The following is a 21,177-nucleotide window of genomic DNA, read 5'->3' as shown; positions in this document are numbered from 1 at the left end:
TGAAAGAACATTGATTGATTGATTGATTGAAATTTGTATTAGGCAAAATAATGTAAAACAACACTGTTACATTTATAATACTGTCTAAAAGGTCCGACCAAAAAAGTCCTTGCGGACTTTTTTCCGTTGGGGTCCTTTAATTTCATAGACATATATAGTAGCAACCAAACAGTTCAAGTAAAAATACAGAGAAAAAATACCACTATGTACAAAAAAAAGCATAACAAATATATTTAAAAAAATGTTGAACGTGGCAAGAAAGTTTTGAATCTCAGGTCTGGTAAAAGGGATCAGAAGGGGTTGCTGAACAAAGTCAGTTGTAGAATCCAATCTGAAACATTGTCTTTGAACTCAGTCTTTGCTTCACTGTACAAGCTGTACAAGCACAAGCCTTTCAGTTCATACTTTTGAATACAGGGCTAGAACACCAGTTTAACCATCAGGTTTAGATGCTGCAAAACACCAGACTACACCTCTTGAAGTTTGGGGGGGAGGGGGGGTGGTACAACACTCGTTAACCGATTCTCATCCCAGACCTTCCTTCCCTACTTGTCTGTCCTTCCATCCTCTCACCAGGGCCGAGGCGACGTTCGAGGCCAATGCGGACCTCCAAAAGAGCGTGGAGACCAGAGTGTCTGCTCAGCTGAAGTGGCCCTCCATTATCAAATCCTCTGATAATGGGAGACTTGGTGTCTTCTTCCCCCTCACGAGTGTTAACAGCTCCTCGGTAAGTGAGCCACCCCCAATTGATCCTCTCATGAGATTCAAATTGTTGTAGTACCTGACTGAACCTTATATAAAGTAGTATGTGATAAGAAACCCAGAGCCAAGAACACAACAGAAGTCACAATCTTTAATCTTGATGGAATCTTAGTACGCTAATGTGGGCTCACAAGGTACAGGAAGGAGTCCTTTCATCTTTCGGGAGTCATAGTATGCTAATGTGAACGCATTGATTTGTTCAATGCATTTACTTAGTGCTTGTATTGTATAATATAGCCCCCTCCCCTGGTTATGTAAATGTGTGGTCATCTGCATAATTATGGTTCTTGTTATTATTGTTGTTCAGTTGTTGAAAGTGTTTCAATGATTTTACTCAAAAACTGTAGGTTTTGGTAAGGGCCTATGATTGTTCTAAATGTTCTTAATGATATGTCTACATTAATGATGCCAGTTTTCAGGTCCAGTGGGAAGAAACCTGACAGAACAGACGTGTTTACAATTTGTAGTTCTGAGGCCATGCAATTTGAAATATTTGGAACAATTTCAAGGCAATAGTAGGGGGATTTCAGATGTTGTATAATTGGATTAAATGTATTTTGAATTCATTTTAATTGGACTGGATACATCTATCCTGTACCCGATATGGAGACAAAGAGTCTTTCTTTGATCTTGAGGGAGTCGTACTGTGTACGCTAATGTGGACTCGGGAGGTACAGCAGTCCTTGACCATCTTGAACCTTGAGGGAATAATAGGTCTTTACTCTGCCCCTGTTGAGAAGAGACGAGTTTGAACAATGCTGTGAGTGTTCTAATGAGTCACGTCAGGCTTCATCTGTCAAGGTCACCTCAACATAGAGCTGGTGTTAACTTCATGAATTCAACACCGTACTTCCATGTTTTATATGTCCTTTATTTACTGAAAACAGGAAATACAATGACACAGGTTGAAGGGGAAGCAACAAATGAAATTGAGTAAAAATCAGTTTGGTGAAATATCTTTTTCTTTCTCTGTGCTGTCTAGGAGGTTGAGGTGGTGTTGGAGAATCCAGCTGATAGCCCTCTCTACATTCAGATCCTACCTCTTGCCCACTACCCCAACCTTTGCTCTGTCACTGCGAAGCTCGGACAAATGTAAGTGGCGGTGAAAAGACGAGCGAGATTAAGACAAGATCCTTCTCATGGCGTACAGTTGAAGAAGCTGCTGGTGTATTTGAGAAGGCACATGGTAGTCTACACCCTCCCCAGGCCAACTGTGTGGGGGTTGGCCGTGACAGGAACCACAGTACACTTTGCGAATTGTCTGGGGAGAAGATAAGATGGAAAAGAAATATCTTTCCAGCAGTGTATGTGTTACACAGTAAGGGCCTCCCTACCATAACTTTAAAGGAAACATTTTCCAGTGATGTGTTTGGCAGAGAACGGGGCCCTTGTTTTTCACTTGTAACACCTGGTTTCTCTCCGTATCTAAGAGGAGACCTTGAACCAAGAAAGGGCTTCAGATAAAATGTTATTTTTCACTTTTTAATGAACCATATGTCCTTCTACTGTATGTGCAACATTGACAAATGTGGCCTGCACAAAATGACGACACAAGCATTTCTATCTGCACCTGGACACTTTTATTATACACAGTTATATTAGACCACACATATTTTTTATCAACTTTCAAAGCTAGATATTATTGTATATAAGGTGGTGATCTGTCACAAATTGTATTTCTTAAACTAGCCGTTAATTATCTTCTGGCCTGCCATCTAATGGTTTAGACAAATATTGGCCCGAGGCCAAACTGACTTGCCGAGGCCTGCTTTAGACGGATGAAAGTCTGGTATGTGGCCCTTACGCTTGTTCTGTTTACTTTACCTTGTTCCATGTCAGGTTCCCATTGGAGAGGCTACCCCACTTCAGCCCCAGAACACTGGAGTTTCAAGTCGTCGGAAACCAGGTCGGTCTTAGAATTCCCACCCCTTATCTTACATTCATCCTCGGCAGATCTGGGGTTTTTACTTTCATTCCAACAGCACAATATTACACTATGAAAGCACGCAACTATGTGACATATTTAGCTGTATGGGACAGTAGTTTGATAATGATATATACTGAGAACCTGCCTTTATGATCAACACTTTCAACATTTCAAAAATAGCAGATCTACAAGCTCATAGGGCGGCACGAGTGCCGCACTATGAGCTTGTATATCTGCTGAATCCAAAATGACACGGATGCGTGCCCGGTCTTAATGGGTTAAACAGAGTGGTAGAATTTCATGCAAGTCTGTGTAGATTCATAAATAGAGATGGTCTTACAAAGGAAACACGCGTTCAGTCTCAGCATGCGCATTCACACTTTTTTTCAGATCAACCCTATCTAAACGGGGCTAGGCTTTTGCCCTTTTGTCAGCCCATTGCGTTATTAGCCTATGCAAAGGTGCAGAAGTCCCACCGATACCGCACAATTTCATCAGCGTTCTCTTCCTGTACAGGGTGCTGTGCCCAGAAGCAAGGCAGGCTTTGTGGAGGGGTCACGTATGCCCTATGTTTATAACCTGCCCCTGCAGCCAGACGAAGTCAAAACCCTGACAGTGAAGTTCTCTCCAATCAGCAACCACACGGTCACCTCTCTGCTCATGTTCAGGTAACAATAGTCCCTTGCTCGTCCTGAGTGTGCTTGGAGTTCACCTAAGAGCTTTCATCTATGAACAGTTATTGACTCTGTGAGCACCTCTTTCGCCATCTGGACTGGAGTTGTCACCTTTTGAACTCTTGAGAGCACTCATGTAGCCTTTGTTCTTTGAGCACATAGTCTCTTCTTGGGTCTTAGTAGTTGATTATACAACTATGTCTTTGGTAACTTGAAGCAGGATTTCCATCATAGGTCACAGATGGGATCATTTATGTCCACTAATGTTAATGAACACAGTCCTCACACAGATGCTGGAAATCCTTGAATGTGCTTGCAAGTTTAAACGTGTTTCTTTTTAAAGACAGGAAATTGCTTGGTTTTCAGTAAAGTGTCCTCTCACAAAGCAGCGCCAAATACCATAGCACAGAAATTACTGTTATACAAATGTAAGAACTCCAGTGAGTTAACTCTGTGATAACCAAAACAAGGGATTCCGGAGACAAGGAGCAAGGTGGTAAGGGAGATGTTATAATCAGCTGATGTCTCCAGGTGTCGCATCAAGCATAACGGTTTATGACAGTCGAAGCAAAGATTGCAGTGCAAGTCAAAGTTTAAATAAGTTATAGATGTCTGCCCACACAGCATGTGCAGTGCACGTCACAGACTACATCCTGCTCTAAGCCAACTACTCCAACTGCAGGTGCATCAGAGCAGGAAACCTGTTACCAGGGCCCTGGATTTGAAACCGTTTGTGGTTAAGAGAAGGAGAAAAATACAATTGAACTAGACCCTAGAAGAGCTAGAAGAGGTTGTAATAAAGGCTGATAAAAAGGATACAAAACATTATAAAATCTAAGGTGTCCACTAAGGATCAACTAACGGGTGCAAAGACAACTCAGACAGTCTACATTGGCCGTGAGACACTGCTTGTGTGACAAAAACACATCCACATGCACTAACATGCATACGCTGTTGTTAGGTTAAAAGTTCATCAGACGCTTTTAAAAACATGTAGAAAACCTATGAACAAGAAAAACTGTCACTACAGAATGTTGTCATAAACTCCTGTGTTTTTATCTTGGTGTGTGTGTGTGTGTGTGTGTGTGTGTGTGTGTGTGTGTGTGTGTGTGTGTGCGCGTGCGTGCAGGAACAACCTGACGGTACTTGAGTTTGTGGTAGTCCAGGGCAGCGGGTGCTATGAGAGCATAAAACTGGGAGGCAAGTCCCCTGGCCTTGGGGGATTCCTCAGGTTTAAGATGGTTGAGTCTCATCTAAAAGAATGCACAGACAGTAAGTATCTCCGCCTTAACGGGCTGATCCTCACAATCCATCACATGTAAATATTTTTGTGATACACTACATAATAGAATATCAAAACATTATTAACAAACCAGATCTGCCGTCGAAACGGACTGTAATAATAGATGTTCAAAAAAAGAATTCTCGGGTTAAGGAGGGTTAAACTAAGGTATTTGCTATAGGCATTCGTTGTCAAAATGACAAATTGAGATTTCGACTTTGGCACAAAAAGTTAGAAAACCACTGCACTGGATGGATAACCAGTACCAAAACAGAAATCAAGTTGTGGACTACATTGGCTTGTAATAACCTTCATTCAAACAATATCCCCCAATACAGGCCTGTCATTTGATTATCCAGTTGCAATCTCTAAGCACGCGAGACATGTGAGACGATTTGTTTGTTGTCCTCAGAAAGTAAACCAAGGGAGCCCAACCTCACCCTCAGGAGATCGTTCAAGATGGAGAACACGGGCCAGCTGCAAATAGATATCCTATCCATAGAAATAAACGGACGCCCGTGTGAGGGATACGGCTTCAAAGTGCTCAATTGCCAAGAATTCTCCCTACAACCAAATGCCTCAAGAGACTTGCTCATTCTGTAAGTAACACGCTTGTTATCATGTGTAGTTTGCACTTAGGGATTTTTATTTATACACCACACCTTGCCAACCAGGGCAACTTGATCAGTCCTTATAGAGCCAGTGTGCTTATGACTCACTGGTGTTGAATTCCTTGTTGTTGTTTACATGAGCCCTAGCATCCCTGTTCTGGGCTTGTCATAGGCAAACATTCGGTGGAAATAGTTGATGTACAAGCTCACAACACGAGAAGTAGGGGAACCCGGTAAACAGAGTATATGTTTTGAGTGGTTTATATATTTCATATTTCTTTATATACATTTCTGTGCTCGTTGTGTGTTCACACAACCTATCAAGTAATAACCTCTCGTATGCACGAACACCACTCAGCGAATCATCCGTTTTCTGAGTTGTGGGTTGTTAATGTGTGTGATGGTGTGCGCCCTCTCTCCCCCCCAGCTTCACACCGGACTTCACGGCCTCCAGGGTGATCAGAGAGATGAAGTTGACCACGGCGGGGGGCTCTCAGTTTGTCTTCTCCCTCAACGCCTCGCTGCCTTACCATATGCTGGCATCCTGCTCCACCACCCTCCCCAGACCCACCTGGGAGCTGGAGTTGTACGTCCTCATCTCACTCACCATGAGGTCAGGACACACACACACACACACACACACACACACACACACACACACACACACACACACACACACACACACACACTTTTAATTCTTTATTTGAATCCACAAATTGCAATTAATTTACAGGGAAACTAATATAACAGGGTTGATAGTTCATGGCACCTAAGGATACACATGGCACATTCTCCTCCACAAACTGCCTATTACAGCTGAAACAGAGCAATATTTCGCAAGTTGTTTGGCTTTGCTTTTTGTCATGCCAGCGATTGTTAGGCCATCCGCTTATATACATGGCACAGGCTTCCAAATATGAGCACAGAGAATCTGCATCTGTACCCAAGGTTTGTTATGATTCTCAGTAGCGGTTGGTACTTGAATGCTTATCCTGGAAAGCCTGGTCCATGTATAGATCAAAGACACAGCCCACCTCCAGAATCAGAACCTCCTTGTGACTGGTGTCAACAAAAACGACATCAGGGGTATTTGGGATGTTAGCAAAGACATCACAAGTTAAACCAAACCAATCTGGTAACACTCTTGAGTGTTTGTACATTGCTGCACTGCACTGCACACACACACACACACACACACACACACACACACACACACACACACACACACACACACACACACACACATACACGCACACCTTTGTTTTCAAGTTTAGCGTTAAATCCTCATGTGTTAATTTATCCATTTGTAACTCAAAGCATGTACACATGTAACCAAATGGACCTGTACGTTAACGTTTGTACACGCTCAGAGTTAAATTAACACTGAAAATGTTATTCTGTAATGTGTAATGTTTTTTTCACCTTTTGGGTGGTGCGAATAATAGCAGCGTTAATCCATTAAAACGTAGTTGTTAGTTATAGCAGATATACAAGCTCACAGCGCGTCACATCATGCCGTGCTGCGAGCTTGTACATCTGCTATTTTTTAAACATTTTTGAAAAATCTTGAAAGTGTGAGAACTACTGATTTTAGAAGGCATTTGTAGAATCTGCCTCAGGTCTTAATGGAAGCACCAAGGCGGTGTTTGTGTTTTTTGGATGGAATAGTAGTTTATCTGATTCCCTTCCCCTCCCTTCCTTTCCTGTAGCTCTATGTTCTTGCTGGTGGTGGTGACGGCGTACCTAGAGGCCCTGGGTATCTGGGATTTGTTCCAGAAGCGCCTGTGCTTTGAGTCGTCCGCCACCTCCATGGAGACGGGCAAACCGTTTGACCTCAGGGAAATAGTGCGGCTTCAGAACAGCAACGCACAGTAGGTGTCCCAACCCTTTTACGGATGAATGAACTGGTATCTTCAAAAAAATAATAAAAACAATTGTATTACGCTGATGAAATAATATCAGGGATTCCCTTTTATTTATTTACTGTCAATATTATAGAATATATACAGTACATATCGTTGCTGTCAGGCAGAAACCTCTTATCTACATATTATATATCTTTTTTTCATACATTAGCGCCCTACTTGATGACACTATAGCTTCACACAAAAGTATAAAAAATAGCAGATCTACCAAACTCATCGATCTGCTATTTTTGTTATTTTCTTATTTGAAAATGTTTGGATATATGAGGTTTCCACCCGACAGAGACGATATTTAAGTTGTTGGTGTATTTTGCCTGAGCTGTTTAAAGGACCATACCAGCATTTTGTTTTAAGCATTTTTATCATCCTCATTTTGTAATGTCTCATCTTCCACCTCTCACTAGGTCAAGCGCAAGAAACTCCAGAGGAGGCGGTAATAGCCGCTCCGCAACCCAACCCTTGGTTTCCTCGTCTCAGGTGGGGCTCAAAGCCCCCGAAGGCACCCAATCCCCAAACCAGATCACCAACCGCAAGGCTCGAACCACAGCCTCTAAACAGCCCCAGCAGAGCTCCAGCTCCACAGCCAGCCAACAGGGTCCGATTCTCCTGGCCAGAGGATGCAGCCCTGGGCAGGAGGAGCAGGAGTATGCCAGCCTCGTGGAGGCCATGGACAAGGACCTGGACAGACCGGAGATCATAGCCGAAGAGCTGGAGTCAGCTTCCAGTGCTCAGGGCAAAGGTACTGCAGGACGTGGTGGTACTGGTTAGCAGTACACTTTCTCTCATAGTTATTTTTGTCAATACATGCATTCGTCTCAGAGCTGTTTATTTAAAGTGAGCCTAACCTTTGTGTGTGTGTGTGTGTGTTTGTGTTAGCATGTGTTCAGACTGATGTCAGAATTAGTCTTAACTCATTCAGTGCCCGGCTTATTTATGGAAGTTTGGCTCTGAGTGCCAGAGCCAAAATTCATTGTAAAAAAAAGTGCTTAGGAGCCGAGATACAGCCTTTTTCAGTAATAAGTTAAACAAAGAGTGAATGGAGCAGAATATTTTCAAATCATGATATCTTGGGTTCTGATTTTTTTTTTCAAAAAAATAAACGTCTTAGACGTCCAGTGGCACTCAGGGCTTATGTTAACACATTGGGTGCCAGAGGTTTATTAAAATATTATACGTTGAGTGCCTGCATTTCTTCCATCCACTTGCGTTATACGTTTCGTGCTGTAGAAGCCCCGACGCGGAAGTGCATGTAAACAAAGCGTGCGTGCGAGACGGCGGAGGGTCCCGACTAACGCCTGGAACAATAATATTTCTAACGCGATCCTCCATTGCAGCGTGAACGCCGATCGAAAACGGCTCGTTTCCACCACGTTAAAAAGAAATGGAGATATTAAGCTTTTAGTCAAGGAGATAACATTGAAAACGCCGACCGGAAGGATTTTTGACATGGAGCCAGATCCAGCCTCTTCTTCTCAGAAACTCCTTGGGTGATGTCAAAGTTTCGTTTTAGCGCCCCACGTGGCCCACATGTATAAAAATAGAATTGGGTCAAAAACGGTCCGGACCGTTTTCGGCACTTCTCGTTTGGATCCTCAAAAACGGTCCGGACCGTTTTTGGCATTCAATGTGTTAAAACGGACGTCTTAGACGTCCAGTGGCACTGAATGAGTTAAGCTCAACTATTAATCACTAATGTCAGATTTGGACTCATTCAGCTTAACTATTCAACTTCATCCTCTCTTCAGGAGCTAAAGGGAAGGTACAACGCAAGCCCAAAACCCCAAAGAGGGCGGATGAGGCCGACGGGAGGCCAAAGGGAAAGGCTCAGGGAGAGGAGGTGCAGCGGGAGGACAATGAGGACAGCTCCTCCACCACCACAGAAGCCTCCTACACGGACACGGAGGCCAGCCTCAAAGAGGTAACGCTGGGCACGGTGCTGTTAGAACACAAGGCAGCACTTTGTTTTGAATGTCTGCCTGTCTTCTTAGCAGTGAAATCAGGCCATCGACTTATATTTAAATCCGGGTGGAAGAAGCTGAGGGAAATGCCCTCGTTACAGTGATCAATAAATACAGAACGCAGCCTCTCTAGGGAATAAAAATGTATAATGAGAGGGAGAAAAGTATAAAGTCTGTTCAAGACATTGATTAGAGTGTTTTGACTTATTCTACACTCTACCACAGAAGAAACATTGACTTGTTTGTTCTGCGGTACATCGTTTGAGGTAGGGGGTTCTTGGCACTATTTGCATGCACTCTATAAGGTCTCTTTCCTCCATATAGGAGCTGGCTAACAAGAAGGGCAGACCACTCACACTGGAAAAGGACAAAGAAGAAATGACAGAGCACAGAATAAAGGCCAAGAACAAGAAGCCAGTCAATACAAAGGAAAAGAGCCAAATGTCAAGGTTGGCCTCAATTTTACTCATGAGATTCAGCTGTCTATCAATAGCTAAAGACTGGACTGGGACCCCACACCGTTATTAGACTAATTCTTCTTTAATTTCTTTTCTTACCCCCAGTTCACTGGAGCTGCCATACGTCACCCCACTGGAGAACAAGAGAAAGGCGTTTACCTCCTCCAAGAGTGTTATAAATGCACTAGCCAGCACTTCATCAGCAAATACCAAAGTTTTACCTTCAATACCAAGAGGTCAGTCTCTCTTCTCTCTCTTTGTTTGTTTTTAAGCCATACTGAACAGAAAACCAGGAAGCTGTGTTGTTTCTGTGAAAGAAAATACATTTAGAACAGTCTAACTGTCTATACCATTAAAGCCTCATTGGATCATTTGTAGTTGTATACTATACTGAGTAAAGCCACTTTCAGACATGCACTGTATTATGGAAGTTTTCCAGAGTTCAAACAGAGGGGCTGTATGTATGAACACAACATTCCGGATCAGTAGGATCGGACATGCAACGGATTTTATGCGGGTAGGACCCTTGACTTAAGTCTGGGTAATGTCCGATTTGGCTCAAACTGCTCTATATCTGAATGCGCCCGGTAATTGTCCGGTGAATTTACATTCAGCAAGTGGACGTTTTGATGACGCTTCTATTGAAGATGAGTGGAGCCGCCCCTCCTCCCGGGGTGGTTGGAGAGAGATACAGTAGTTAACTGAAATCCAGTTTCATTCTGCTTGTTATTAGCGTTCGAGTTAGAAATATTCACCGATCGAACTTCCATGAAATGGCTCATTAATGCGAAACAAAACAAAACAGGATGATTAATTAAAATTTGCATTGCAAAATGCATAATGTTGCAGCTTGTGCTGTTCTATCATCTTGGCAGCACAGTAGACTCTCATGCAGAACCTGAACAGTAAATGTTGGTGACTGTTTGCCTCGCCCCAATCCCCCAGTGCCTCGTGGGAAGTTGGATGACATTCGTCCTTCACCCCTGTCCAAGTTCCTGGCCGGAGGGCCCCGCAGCAGTAGTAGCAGCAGCGGATCAGAAGGAGAGAACAACATCTCCCCGCCTCCGGAGTGGGACTGTGTACCGCTGTGCAAAAGCAGCAGTGGTGAGTGAATGCTCCATCGTTCACTGTCGATCAATAGGTCAAACCCTGCAGCTGCAGCCGTCACACTTTGAATACCAATCGGTCAGCTGAGGATTCAAAGAAAGACAGGTTATCACAGTGTGTAAAAACTGTACAGAGTTGAATGAATGAATGACTTAATGAATGGTGAGACTAATAAATAGGCAGGATCTTTAATCGCTTAAACCCCCAATCCCTCAGGGGTCTGTACTTTGCCCCCTCCTTTTTACACCCTGCACCAAATCTCTTCGATAAAAATAGCCGATCTACAAGCTCTCAACGCGCAGTGCCACGCTGTGAGCTTGTAGAGCTGCTGTTGTCGCTGAATGTTGCCTACAGTATTATGACGTGCCTAGAATAGGGATGATGGGGTTCATGTGGGTAAGATGCACTGTATTTGTTTTAATGGCAGCTTCAGCTCTGTCACTGACATCTTTCGCTCTCCACAGGCTTAATGGACAGCCTGCAGCAGATCTCCATGCAGACGATAAATGCAGACCCCTTCCTGAAGAGACCCATCGGGACCCCTCCACCGGGCTCTGCCAGAATCTCCACCTGTGGTTCCGGCAGCCCTTCAAGCTATAGCCCAATGTAAACCCACTACAATAATTTATTGTATGCTCATTAGACTACATGGACTACAAATCACATTGTATATTATACAGTACATGCTGAAACCTTTCCAAAGCATACCATCATCTTTTTAAAAATGCATTTGCCTACAGTTCAGGAAGCCTTTGGATTTCATTCATTTCAGTACTATGTGAAAAACAACTTGCAGAAAGTACTTTTTTTGTTGGGTGGTAATGCTGTTAAAAGCATGGATTGGTTTGAAAAGTCTGTCCATGGAGAAAAGAAAGTTTCACAGACATAATTTGAATGTCCATGGCTTCTTAATGGTGAAACAAATCATTCTTATTAGCTGAGTTTATCACATTTGAATAAAATGTAGTGGAAATCCGGTAGTTATTCCAAAAACTAAAATACAAACACTGGTATGCTTGGTAAAATGGTCAGCAGTAATGTAAAATATACATGATTTGCAGTCAGTGGGCTAAAACTTGAAAAAAGCACTGATATGCTCCTTGAAAGCCTTTGATTAAAACATCTGCAGGGGTCACATATTTTAGGCCTTGTGATGTCATTCAGCAGATTGTCCAAATCTGTGTATGTTTTAAATGGAGCTCCTCCAAGTTTCCCTGAACACTGACGATAGAGTGGGGGCTATTTTTGGAATATGAGGCCAGATGTTCCTAAATCTGTCCTACTCGTCCACTGCTAATGTTGTGGTGAGACAAAATGGATTAAAAAAAAATCCATGTCAATCATTGCTTTTTCAAGACAAATGTGTAAACGGTTTCTCGAGTCATCGTCCATAATCACATCTACCGTGTGGTTTGTTTTCAGTGAAGTGGAGCCTAAAGCTCCTGTGGGCAGTAAAAGCAAACTCATCAAGTCAGTGTCACTTCCCGGTCAGAATGGGAACCCCACATTTGCTGCTGTGGCTGCAGGATACGACAAAAGCCCAGGTAAGTGCCATGCCTGCGGATAGGATCTGTTTTCCTGGTCTGTCATTCATTGGGTGTGTCATTGAGGCCTAATAAACATGTTGAATGCATTGCCTGCCTAAATCAAACATTTGTCAAGTATCTTTTTGAAAGCTACATTGTTTACATTTGTCTAATGGTGAAACAAGCATCAAAGTCTGTTTGTTGTCCAGCAATCTGTGATCAACGAATGGAAATCACTACAATTTAACCAACATTCCCTTATCGTCCTACCTGTAGGAAATTGTAGGAAATTGACGCTCAGAAAATGTATATTTAGCATCAGACACCAATCTTTAGCTAGGACTTTTATCAGCTCTAAATAAACCTCTAAAGAACTTTTATCTCAGATAATGGGACTCTAGAATTGTCAACTCGATATACTAGAACGTAAACCAAAACTGGAAGAACACGCAATCCAAACTATTTACAGGGACCCTTATCTCCTGCTGCGCTTTACAGCACCATTTCATTATAGTATTCAGGGAAATACCATTGTTTACGTTTATCTAATGACGTGATGTGAATGGTCACGACCCCACTCAGGTTTCCCATGTAACCCTATCTGAGGTCGAAACCCACCTCTGTTTTCTCCCCTCTGCCTCTCAGTGATCTAAAATTAAATAATAAGTCATATAAAATAAAAAACATTCTTGGTGAAACCCTGCTTAATCCTGTCTCATCATCTTCCAATTCTTCTTCTCAACCTTTCCCACTGTCAAAACGTAACGAGTACATAAAGTGTGTTAAAGTGTGCCCATGTGTGCTGTGTTGTTGCTGCTGTTTGTTGTTCCACAGGGGGCAGCAGTTCCAATCGAGGGGCCGCCGTGTGTAGGCCTGGGCTCAGCCACGTGTCACCTCTGGACGGTGACTGTTGTTCAGACAGGTGAGTTCAAGGCCGTCCTCACAGCTCAACACATGCTGAAATAGATCTATATTGTGATGTCAATGACCTTTGTTTGTTTTTGGCTGAATGTGTCAGTTTCCTTAGTCCTGGACTACTCAGCCCCGTTGAGAATGGAAGGAGCCCCAGTCTGAGCAACCCCTTCTCAGCCTTTGGGTCGAGTCCCCTTTTCAACCTGTCTGGGGGTAAGATTTGACACTGGATATTGCACCTGCACAATGATGTGCTTACACTGCCATCTAGTGGGCATAACGTGAATTACATGACACTGGAGACAGCAGGATTTTGGCCACGTTCATTACATGAGTAGAGTCTACTTATCACATTGACAGACGTACAGTATGCCGGGCCAATTGCTTTACTTCAATATAGTGGGAAGGGTAGAAAGGAAAGGAGAGTTTGGACCTGATCCTGATGAAACAGGTTTGCAATTCTCCTAAGGGATATAATATATGAAACTGTCTGCACGTAGACTAGCAGATAGGCATTGATTCTTGTGCTTTAACACATGAAATCTGTAAATGTTTTGCAGTACGTTTCCCAGTAAAACTGGCAGATTCTGTAACACAAACGATGATATTTTTTACGTGTTAGTATTTGTTGTATAACGGGTAGCACCTGCCACACTGCAAACATGGCCCACATTTTCTGACAGCCAGAACTTGGTAATAGTGTACAACAGTGTGGGGTAGCTTGTAGATGGCTGCCCTTTATGCTTTCACACTGAATGACCCAAGATGCTTCTGACGAACGATGTTGTCTCGGAGGGTACTAAGACTGCTGATATCATACTGTGTGTGTGGTCCCCATTAGACGGTGAATTTTCAGTGAAGCATATCCACAAACATAGTGGGAATCACCAATATGTTTCAATGTGGATGTTGTTAATAGAGTTGAGTGCACAAGCTCTTTTTTTAAATTTGTCAATGCTTTACATTTACATTGTAAAGCTAACTTCTTATTCTTACACTCACTATTAATTATTAATGTCTTCTGTCACAGTGTTCAGTGGAATCACAGCTTCAAGGAGCCCCGAGCCCCGACAGAGTTGGCCCGAGTTCGGCCGCGGTTCTCGCCCCGCAACCACCTCCACCTCCCCCACCTCCATGTGGCCCAGCGAGCCTCTGGAACCATGGCCCCGCAGGTCCACCACCACCACCACCACCGCCACTGTAAGAGAGAGAGAGACACACACACACACACACACACACACACACTCACTCACTCACTCACTCACTCACTCACTCACTACTGTATGTAATAGCTTGTCATTTGGTAAACAATTTGTCTACCATAAGACAGACATTTAAAAAACATAGTTTGTCATCAGTCAGTGAGCAGTGTCATTTCCCGTGTCGACAGTGCATGTCTCGTGAATAGCCTCTGTGTTACCATGACCATTTGGTGTTTAGTTGGATCAGTTGGCATAACCACCCGAATTATACTTGAATTAAATGGGCAATTTACCAAACTACACGTCACGATGCGACACGTTGTGTGTCGTTAAATCAGCTATTTTTGCAATGCGACTCGTGAGCTTTTGGATATGTTAGATTCGCCAAAGAGATTTGGTGTAGAGGGGGAAAAAAGGAGGGGACCAAGTTCTAGACCCCTGGGGCATCCCAGTCAACAAAGTATATAGGGTTTGTTATGATTATGAATAGTGTTAACCCATTGAGACCTGAAGCCGATTGTACATGTCTCCTAAATCTCAACAGTTTTCTGAAAAACCTATGTTTCTATATCAGTGGCGCTCAATCTTTTTCATGTCAAGGACCCCCAAAATTATGTTTTTGGCCGCGGACCCCCATCAAAATATTTTGTTCCAGGGACCCCCAGAAGCAAAGATTTGAGTTAAAAATGTTCGCTTTAAAAATATATATATTCAGAAGATTTGCACACATTTTCACGATTAAAAAATAATAGCAGATAGCAAATAGCAGATCTACAAGCTCGTAGCGCGCTATGAGCTTGTATATCTGCTATTTTTGAATAGCCTAAAGTGTAAAATAATGCTTTTTAGCTCAAATCTAAAAATGACACAGTTCCAGGTCTTAATGGGTTTTAAGTAACAGTTCAATTGAAACGTAACTGTTATCCGTGTCTTGTCCACACCTCCCCCCCCCCCCCCCCCCCTCTAGACCATTCTGGGCAGCAGTAGCCTGTGGTCATCCAGTCCTCCCTTCAGCCCCTCCATCTGGTCCACGAGCGTGGACTCAGCCCCGCTGCACGCCTCCTTCCCATCGCCACCTTCTGCGAACTCTTTCCCACCACCAGGGTCTGTTTCCACCTTCCCACCGACACCCTGCACGACCACCTTCAACCTACCGCCCTCGGTGTCCTCCTTCCCGTCGTCGCCCTCTACGACATCGTTCCCGTCGTCACCCTCTGCCTTCCCGCCGCCGGTCTCTGTGACGGCCTTCCCGCCGCCACCCTCTGCCTCGGTCTTCCCGCCGTCTGCGGCTTCCTCCTCCTCCTCCCACCTGGCCGACCTGATGGGCTGTGTGGACGGCCGGAGTCCCGCCCCCTCGCTGGTGGCGCGGGACTCAGCTGGCAAGCTGAGCCCCACTTACAACCCCTGGAGCACATGGGGACCCACCTTCGGCCGACGCAGCTCCGAGCCGTGGCCCGACTCCTCAGACAACGGCAATTAAAAGAGCTCACGTGCTTCCTGCGTATGTATGTGTGTGTATGTGTGTGTGTGTGTGCCTGTTTGCATTTGTGCATTTGCGTGTATGAGGCCGATTGTGGCCGAGCGTCTCCATGCTACACGTCTGGTCTTTGTGTACGAGCTTTGTCCACTCCTCCATGTCAATCTAAACAAAAGCTAAAAAACAAAGGTGTGTTTTTTCCACATAAAAAGTGGTGAACCCGGCCCTCGCCCGTTGAAGTGCGTTGTACTTGTGAAAGATGCAGGATATGGGGACATGAAGGTAATTCCTCTCCCCACTGATCCAGGTTCAGATGTTTCTGCCTCCTTTTGTGGTGATGGGAGGTGATGATTTGAACCTGCTATTATTTAATTCTACCCTCCCTAACAGCATTTATCCTGGGAGCCCAGGTAAAAGCGGGTACCTGATAAGCCGGCTATATTGAAGACCTTCAGAATTCTGGGTCCACAGAGTTTTGTTTTACTTCTGTACGCTGGGCTCCATTTGTAAAGGACTACCCCTACACAAGCAGGTAGGAAAGAAAATGCTAATTTAAAAATGTCACCACAAGACAGTTATTTATTCATTTGACACCGTGGCAAATTCATAGCTACACAGAAAACCTTATTTGACTGCAACACTTCTGGTTGCAGCCAGTTCTGAAATTGTTTTTGAATTTCGAAATCAAAAGGGACACAAGTGAATCCAACTTTTGTTTAGAGGATGTGTGCTTGGCAGCAAGCTAAAGCAAAATGTAAAAAAAAAGAAAATGTAAGAAATGTTGACATGACGATTGCTTTTAAGAACTTATGTTTTGAAGTCAATGTTATTTGGACAAAGAAGTTTGGAAAAGGAAAAAAAATGAAATCTTGGAGACTGTCAGTTTAGAGTGCACCTCTGGCTTTTCTGAAATGGGGAACACTTGAAGTTTTAAATATATAGTTTTCTTTTGTTCATGTCCACATTGCTGGCATTTCAAGTCTCATTCTCAAATAATTTAAAAGATCATAATATAAAAGCCAAAATGCATTTTTAAGTTTTGTATGTTCGCCCAAATTGGTTGGAGAAGTTATTTTAAAGCTGACTCTTGGTTTTAATGTTTAAAATTGACATGGTTTCATGTCATGGTTATTTTAAATTTTTCATGGGATTTTGTTAAGTCCTTCCGATGTTATTATTTCTGCCACAGTCTCAGCTCCTTTATCTTGGCTTAAAATTGTTTAAAAAAAACAAGTTCAAAAGTTATTAAAACGCATCAAACAAGAAAAATTGTGAGATTTATTTCTATTCTGAAATCTAAATATCTATCCTGAAGCCTATATATTGAAATGATAAACGGTGCATGTGAATAGTTTTTAGACCCTTTAAAGTTTTCCACATTTTGTTGTTTCAGACTTTTGCGCCCCCCCCCCACATGCAAATGTGTGTGTATATGTATTCCACCTCTGCTTAGGCATAATGCATCATATGCACCTTTATGAAGCCTTATAATGTATTCATGATGTATTAGAATCCACTTAGGACTAATCACACAAGCACAACCCTTCATATAAAGCTTACAAATAAAAAGCTTGCATGAGAAAGGCATCCACTTGTAGCAACAATACTACTAGTCCAGTCTCTTATTGCTAATGAGCAATATACTTCTCTGTAGTGATGCAATCAGTCATCATGTGCTGCCCTTTTGCAATGCATTACATTCCCTGAACATGTCACTCCTCTTGTAGGCCACTAGATGGCAGTATATGTCTGACAATGGATCACCAGCACATTATGAAATAGCTGGGGCCATAATGTAGCCTTTTGGACTTTTTAAAAGTGTGTGTGTGTGTGTGTGTGTGTGTGTGTGTGGGGGGGGGGGGGGTAGTTGTATGCAAAAAGACATTTCAAATGCCTTATCTTGGTTGGCCACCTACTGTATAACCTACATACACAGTATGCCATTTGAATCTCCTAGTATTTATCTTACAATAAATGTAAGGAATCTCTGTACTTATAGGTACGTCTGTACTCCAGGTATCTTGAGAACCGTCTGATCGACTCACTTCAAACTCGGCATGCGCATCGCCGCCGACCCGAGGGAGTGCAGTGCCCGGCGTCGAGTTGGTTGGATAGGCGGTTGTCCAGAACCATCAGAAAATGCTCTGGCCGTGGCCCAAATAAGCCAATTGATTGCCATGGCAACCCCAGCCTAAGCTTGATTTGGCAAATTCCCCACACCTGCCATTTGATTATTTACTCAGTCCATTTTTCAGTCAGTTTGCACTCTTCAGACATTCTCCACACATTTACCACTGCAAAAGGACTTTCCAGAGCCGCTGATCCCCCCATATGCCCATATATGGGCATTCCCATATATGGCCAGTTACTGATAACTTCAGGGATTTCCATTTATGGGCATCAAAGGGACAAGGACAGGCAGATATAGATATATCCATATATGGGCTTGAAAGGGACACAGGCAGACACAGATACAGACGTCTCCGTATATGGCACAAAAGGGACACGGACAGACAGATGGTTAGAACCAGTACTCTGAAACGGTATAACGGGTATTGCATAACAGGGTGCTGTTATATATTTCCCAACCTGAATCGTTCCCGAGTTAGCCTGGTAAACCCTCCCTCCGGAAATCTCATTTCTATTTGGGAATCAAATAGAAATGAGATTTCCGGAGGGAGGGTTTACCAGGCTATTCCCGAGTTGGCCGGTGCCTCAAAAATGAGTCACCTTCTTTAATACTGTACTTATTTTTGATGATGTGTCTGATGCTCACACATAGTGTGTGTCACTGGGCCTTCATATACATTATGAATGACGCACGGTTGACGTACAGAAGATAGTCACTCGGAATAATGATTACATTTGTCAACCAGGCCCTTTGCCAACCACTCATTGTCATATGTACTTAACTACGAGGCAACTGAAGAAAAAAGAAAACAAAATTAGACTGAACGCGTCATTCTGACATCACAGTTGATCTACTTGCAGATATCAGTCACGTTTTATGATGTCGGGGGCGACCGGGCTCAATTCTAGAGCTCTACGCGAATGCTCATTTTTCCCTGCAGGCCTTTCACTCACCCCCCTCCTATTGCCACGATCTACGACCTGTGGTCTAATACTGATTACCTGGTTTAAAAAAAAAAAGAATCAAGTGGTTAGCTTGCAGAGTAGTTTAACCACTTAAACCCCAGCATCATCCGTATTGTGGGAAACGCTTTCGCCGAAAATAGCAGATCGACAAGCTCATGTCGCTTGATCAGCTATTTTCAGCGAAGGTTTTTTAATGTAGAGCGAAAATAGAAAAGGTACTAGTATAGCGCCCTGATGGACTCCGCTCAACAACCTATGGGGTTTAAGTGTTAATGTGTTGTCAAATCTGTGCCTTTCTGAAATGGGATTAGAGGGCTCATCTTCGCCCGGGCGTAAATGAGTTTCCACGCGGTAGTTGGCTATAATAGGATCGGATCCCCAGCAGTAAGTGGTACTGCTGTCAGCGATATGTTCTTATCCTGTGGTTTTTGGGCTGTTTGATTCCGTCCTCGCTTTTGCGATCATCTGTCAAGTCGTCACAACTATTGCAGTGTTCCAGGCGGAAGTGGGACATGTCTGATGTGTGCCTTTATTTAACTTGGGCAGCCATTATTCTTTTTGCAACCAGTGAGTCTTTGAAACAGAGAGGGCGAGATGGAGAACTATTAGCCTATACCCTCACACCTAGTCCTACAGTTGGCGGCAGAATCCGGCTGCTTCTGTGGCTGTTTAAGCTACTCACTCCCCCAACACTGTCTGGATCCCCAATAAAACTGAAGATAAGCCCAGTGTCAGCAGTGTGTTATTGGAAAGCAGGATGCATCAGAATCACTAGACGCCACCTCAGATCATCCCATTAGCCTATTCCACAGAGGGCCTTTGATAGGAGAATAGCTTTCAGTTCATTATGCTCCATGATAAGCTAGAATGGTGTTTTATATCGAGCCAATTTATGTGAGGCGAGGGTGGATGGGAGAGTTGTGACCCTTTTAGTATGACAGAGGCTTGCCAGAAGGTGACCTGGCCATGAAATCATCCTTGGACGCCGCTAACAAGCTCATTAGACTTGGTGCCGCCGCCTGTGACATTGTCGGATCCCATGCTCTCATCATAGATAGCGGTTATTGTCAATCGGGCAGCGATTCCCAATCTGTGGGCCAGGGCCCACTGGTGTCAAGAGGGCCCCCAAATATTTGGCAAAACACTACGATTCGATTGTATTGATAATATAACATTTATATAAAAAACATTAGTGTAAAAGAATATCATGGCATTTTTTCTTTAAAGCCTTGAAAAATGTGTTTTCATTGTGATACCAATAAATAGGAATTAAAATTCCATATTATCCAATCGATTGTTTGGTCATAAAAAATAAACAGCCCACCCATCTGACCACACAGCCGAATTAAGTTGTGAGATGTGTGGGCCGCGAATGCTTTCAAGAATTTCCAGAAAAGGTTGGGAGCCCCTTCAATAGAGCTTTTTCTGTGATCATCTCACCACCACACAGTGACTGAAATGTCCCCGTTGAAACATCATGGATATATTGCGGAATGTCACACATCATGATGAGCCATCTTTCAACGTCATAGCCAGCTTTTTTTTTTTTTTTTCCCAATTTAGTCCTTATGGCAATTCCCGATTCCCCGTGTATTGTAGTCTCTTGTGACTGTACAAATGATACCAATGGTACCATTTGTTGTATGCAAAAAGACATTTCAAATGCCTTATCTTGGTTGGCCACCTACTGTATAACCTACATACACAGTATGCCATTTGAATCTCCTAGTATTTATCTTACAATAAATGTAAGGAATCTCTGTACTTATAGGTACGTCTGTACTCCAGGTATCTTGAGAACCGTCTGATCGACTCACTTCAAACTCGGCATGCGCATCGCCGCCGACCCGAGGGAGTGCAGTGCCCGGCGTCGAGTTGGTTGGATAGGCGGTTGTCCAGAACCATCAGAAAATGCTCTGGCCGTGGCCCAAATAAGCCAATTGATTGCCATGGCAACCCCAGCCTAAGCTTGATTTGGCAAATTCCCCACACCTGCCATTTGATTATTTACTCAGTCCATTTTTCAGTCAGTTTGCGCTCTTCAGACATTCTCCACACATTTACCACTGCAAAAGGACTTTCCAGAGCCGCTGATCCCCCCATATGCCCATATATGGGCATTCCCATATATGGCCAGTTACTGATAACTTCAGGGATTTCCATTTATGGGCATCAAAGGGACAAGGACAGACAGGCAGATATAGATATATCCATATATGGGCTTGAAAGGGACACAGGCAGACACAGATACAGACGTCTC

The 21,177-nt window shown here is 43.4% G+C and overlaps 1 protein-coding gene across 2 annotated transcripts in view; it reads left to right on the top strand.

Annotated features, from left to right (window-relative positions):
• LOC308080436 (transmembrane protein 131-like) overlaps window positions 1-17,090 on the top strand; it is a 44,257-nt gene extending 27,167 nt beyond the window's left edge. Inside the window, exons 23-41 of one of the 2 annotated variants that reach the window (XM_080422318.1) lie at window positions 577-727; window positions 1,745-1,854; window positions 2,602-2,668; window positions 3,206-3,357; window positions 4,493-4,635; window positions 5,058-5,244; window positions 5,684-5,869; window positions 6,966-7,127; window positions 7,586-7,920; window positions 8,927-9,099; window positions 9,464-9,588; window positions 9,703-9,833; window positions 10,543-10,701; window positions 11,169-11,310; window positions 12,127-12,248; window positions 13,065-13,152; window positions 13,249-13,355; window positions 14,173-14,342; window positions 15,312-17,090. In XM_080422318.1, the coding sequence (XP_080278444.1) occupies window positions 577-727; window positions 1,745-1,854; window positions 2,602-2,668; window positions 3,206-3,357; window positions 4,493-4,635; window positions 5,058-5,244; window positions 5,684-5,869; window positions 6,966-7,127; window positions 7,586-7,920; window positions 8,927-9,099; window positions 9,464-9,588; window positions 9,703-9,833; window positions 10,543-10,701; window positions 11,169-11,310; window positions 12,127-12,248; window positions 13,065-13,152; window positions 13,249-13,355; window positions 14,173-14,342; window positions 15,312-15,824 (3,223 nt within the window). In that variant the 3' untranslated portion in view covers window positions 15,825-17,090. The remainder of the gene's footprint in view (window positions 1-576; window positions 728-1,744; window positions 1,855-2,601; window positions 2,669-3,205; window positions 3,358-4,492; window positions 4,636-5,057; window positions 5,245-5,683; window positions 5,870-6,965; window positions 7,128-7,585; window positions 7,921-8,926; window positions 9,100-9,463; window positions 9,589-9,702; window positions 9,834-10,542; window positions 10,702-11,168; window positions 11,311-12,126; window positions 12,249-13,064; window positions 13,153-13,248; window positions 13,356-14,172; window positions 14,343-15,311) is intronic. The other variant, XM_080422319.1, reaches the window with a different exon arrangement.
• The last annotated feature ends 4,087 nt before the right edge of the window (window positions 17,091-21,177 follow it).

Source organism: Gymnoscopelus braueri (genome assembly GCF_963280865.1).
Source record: "Gymnoscopelus braueri genome assembly, chromosome: 24".
Taxonomy (NCBI): domain Eukaryota; kingdom Metazoa; phylum Chordata; class Actinopteri; order Myctophiformes; family Myctophidae; genus Gymnoscopelus; species Gymnoscopelus braueri.
The sequence above is the reverse complement of the archived record's forward strand: the minus strand, read 5'-3'. Positions and strand labels throughout refer to the sequence as shown.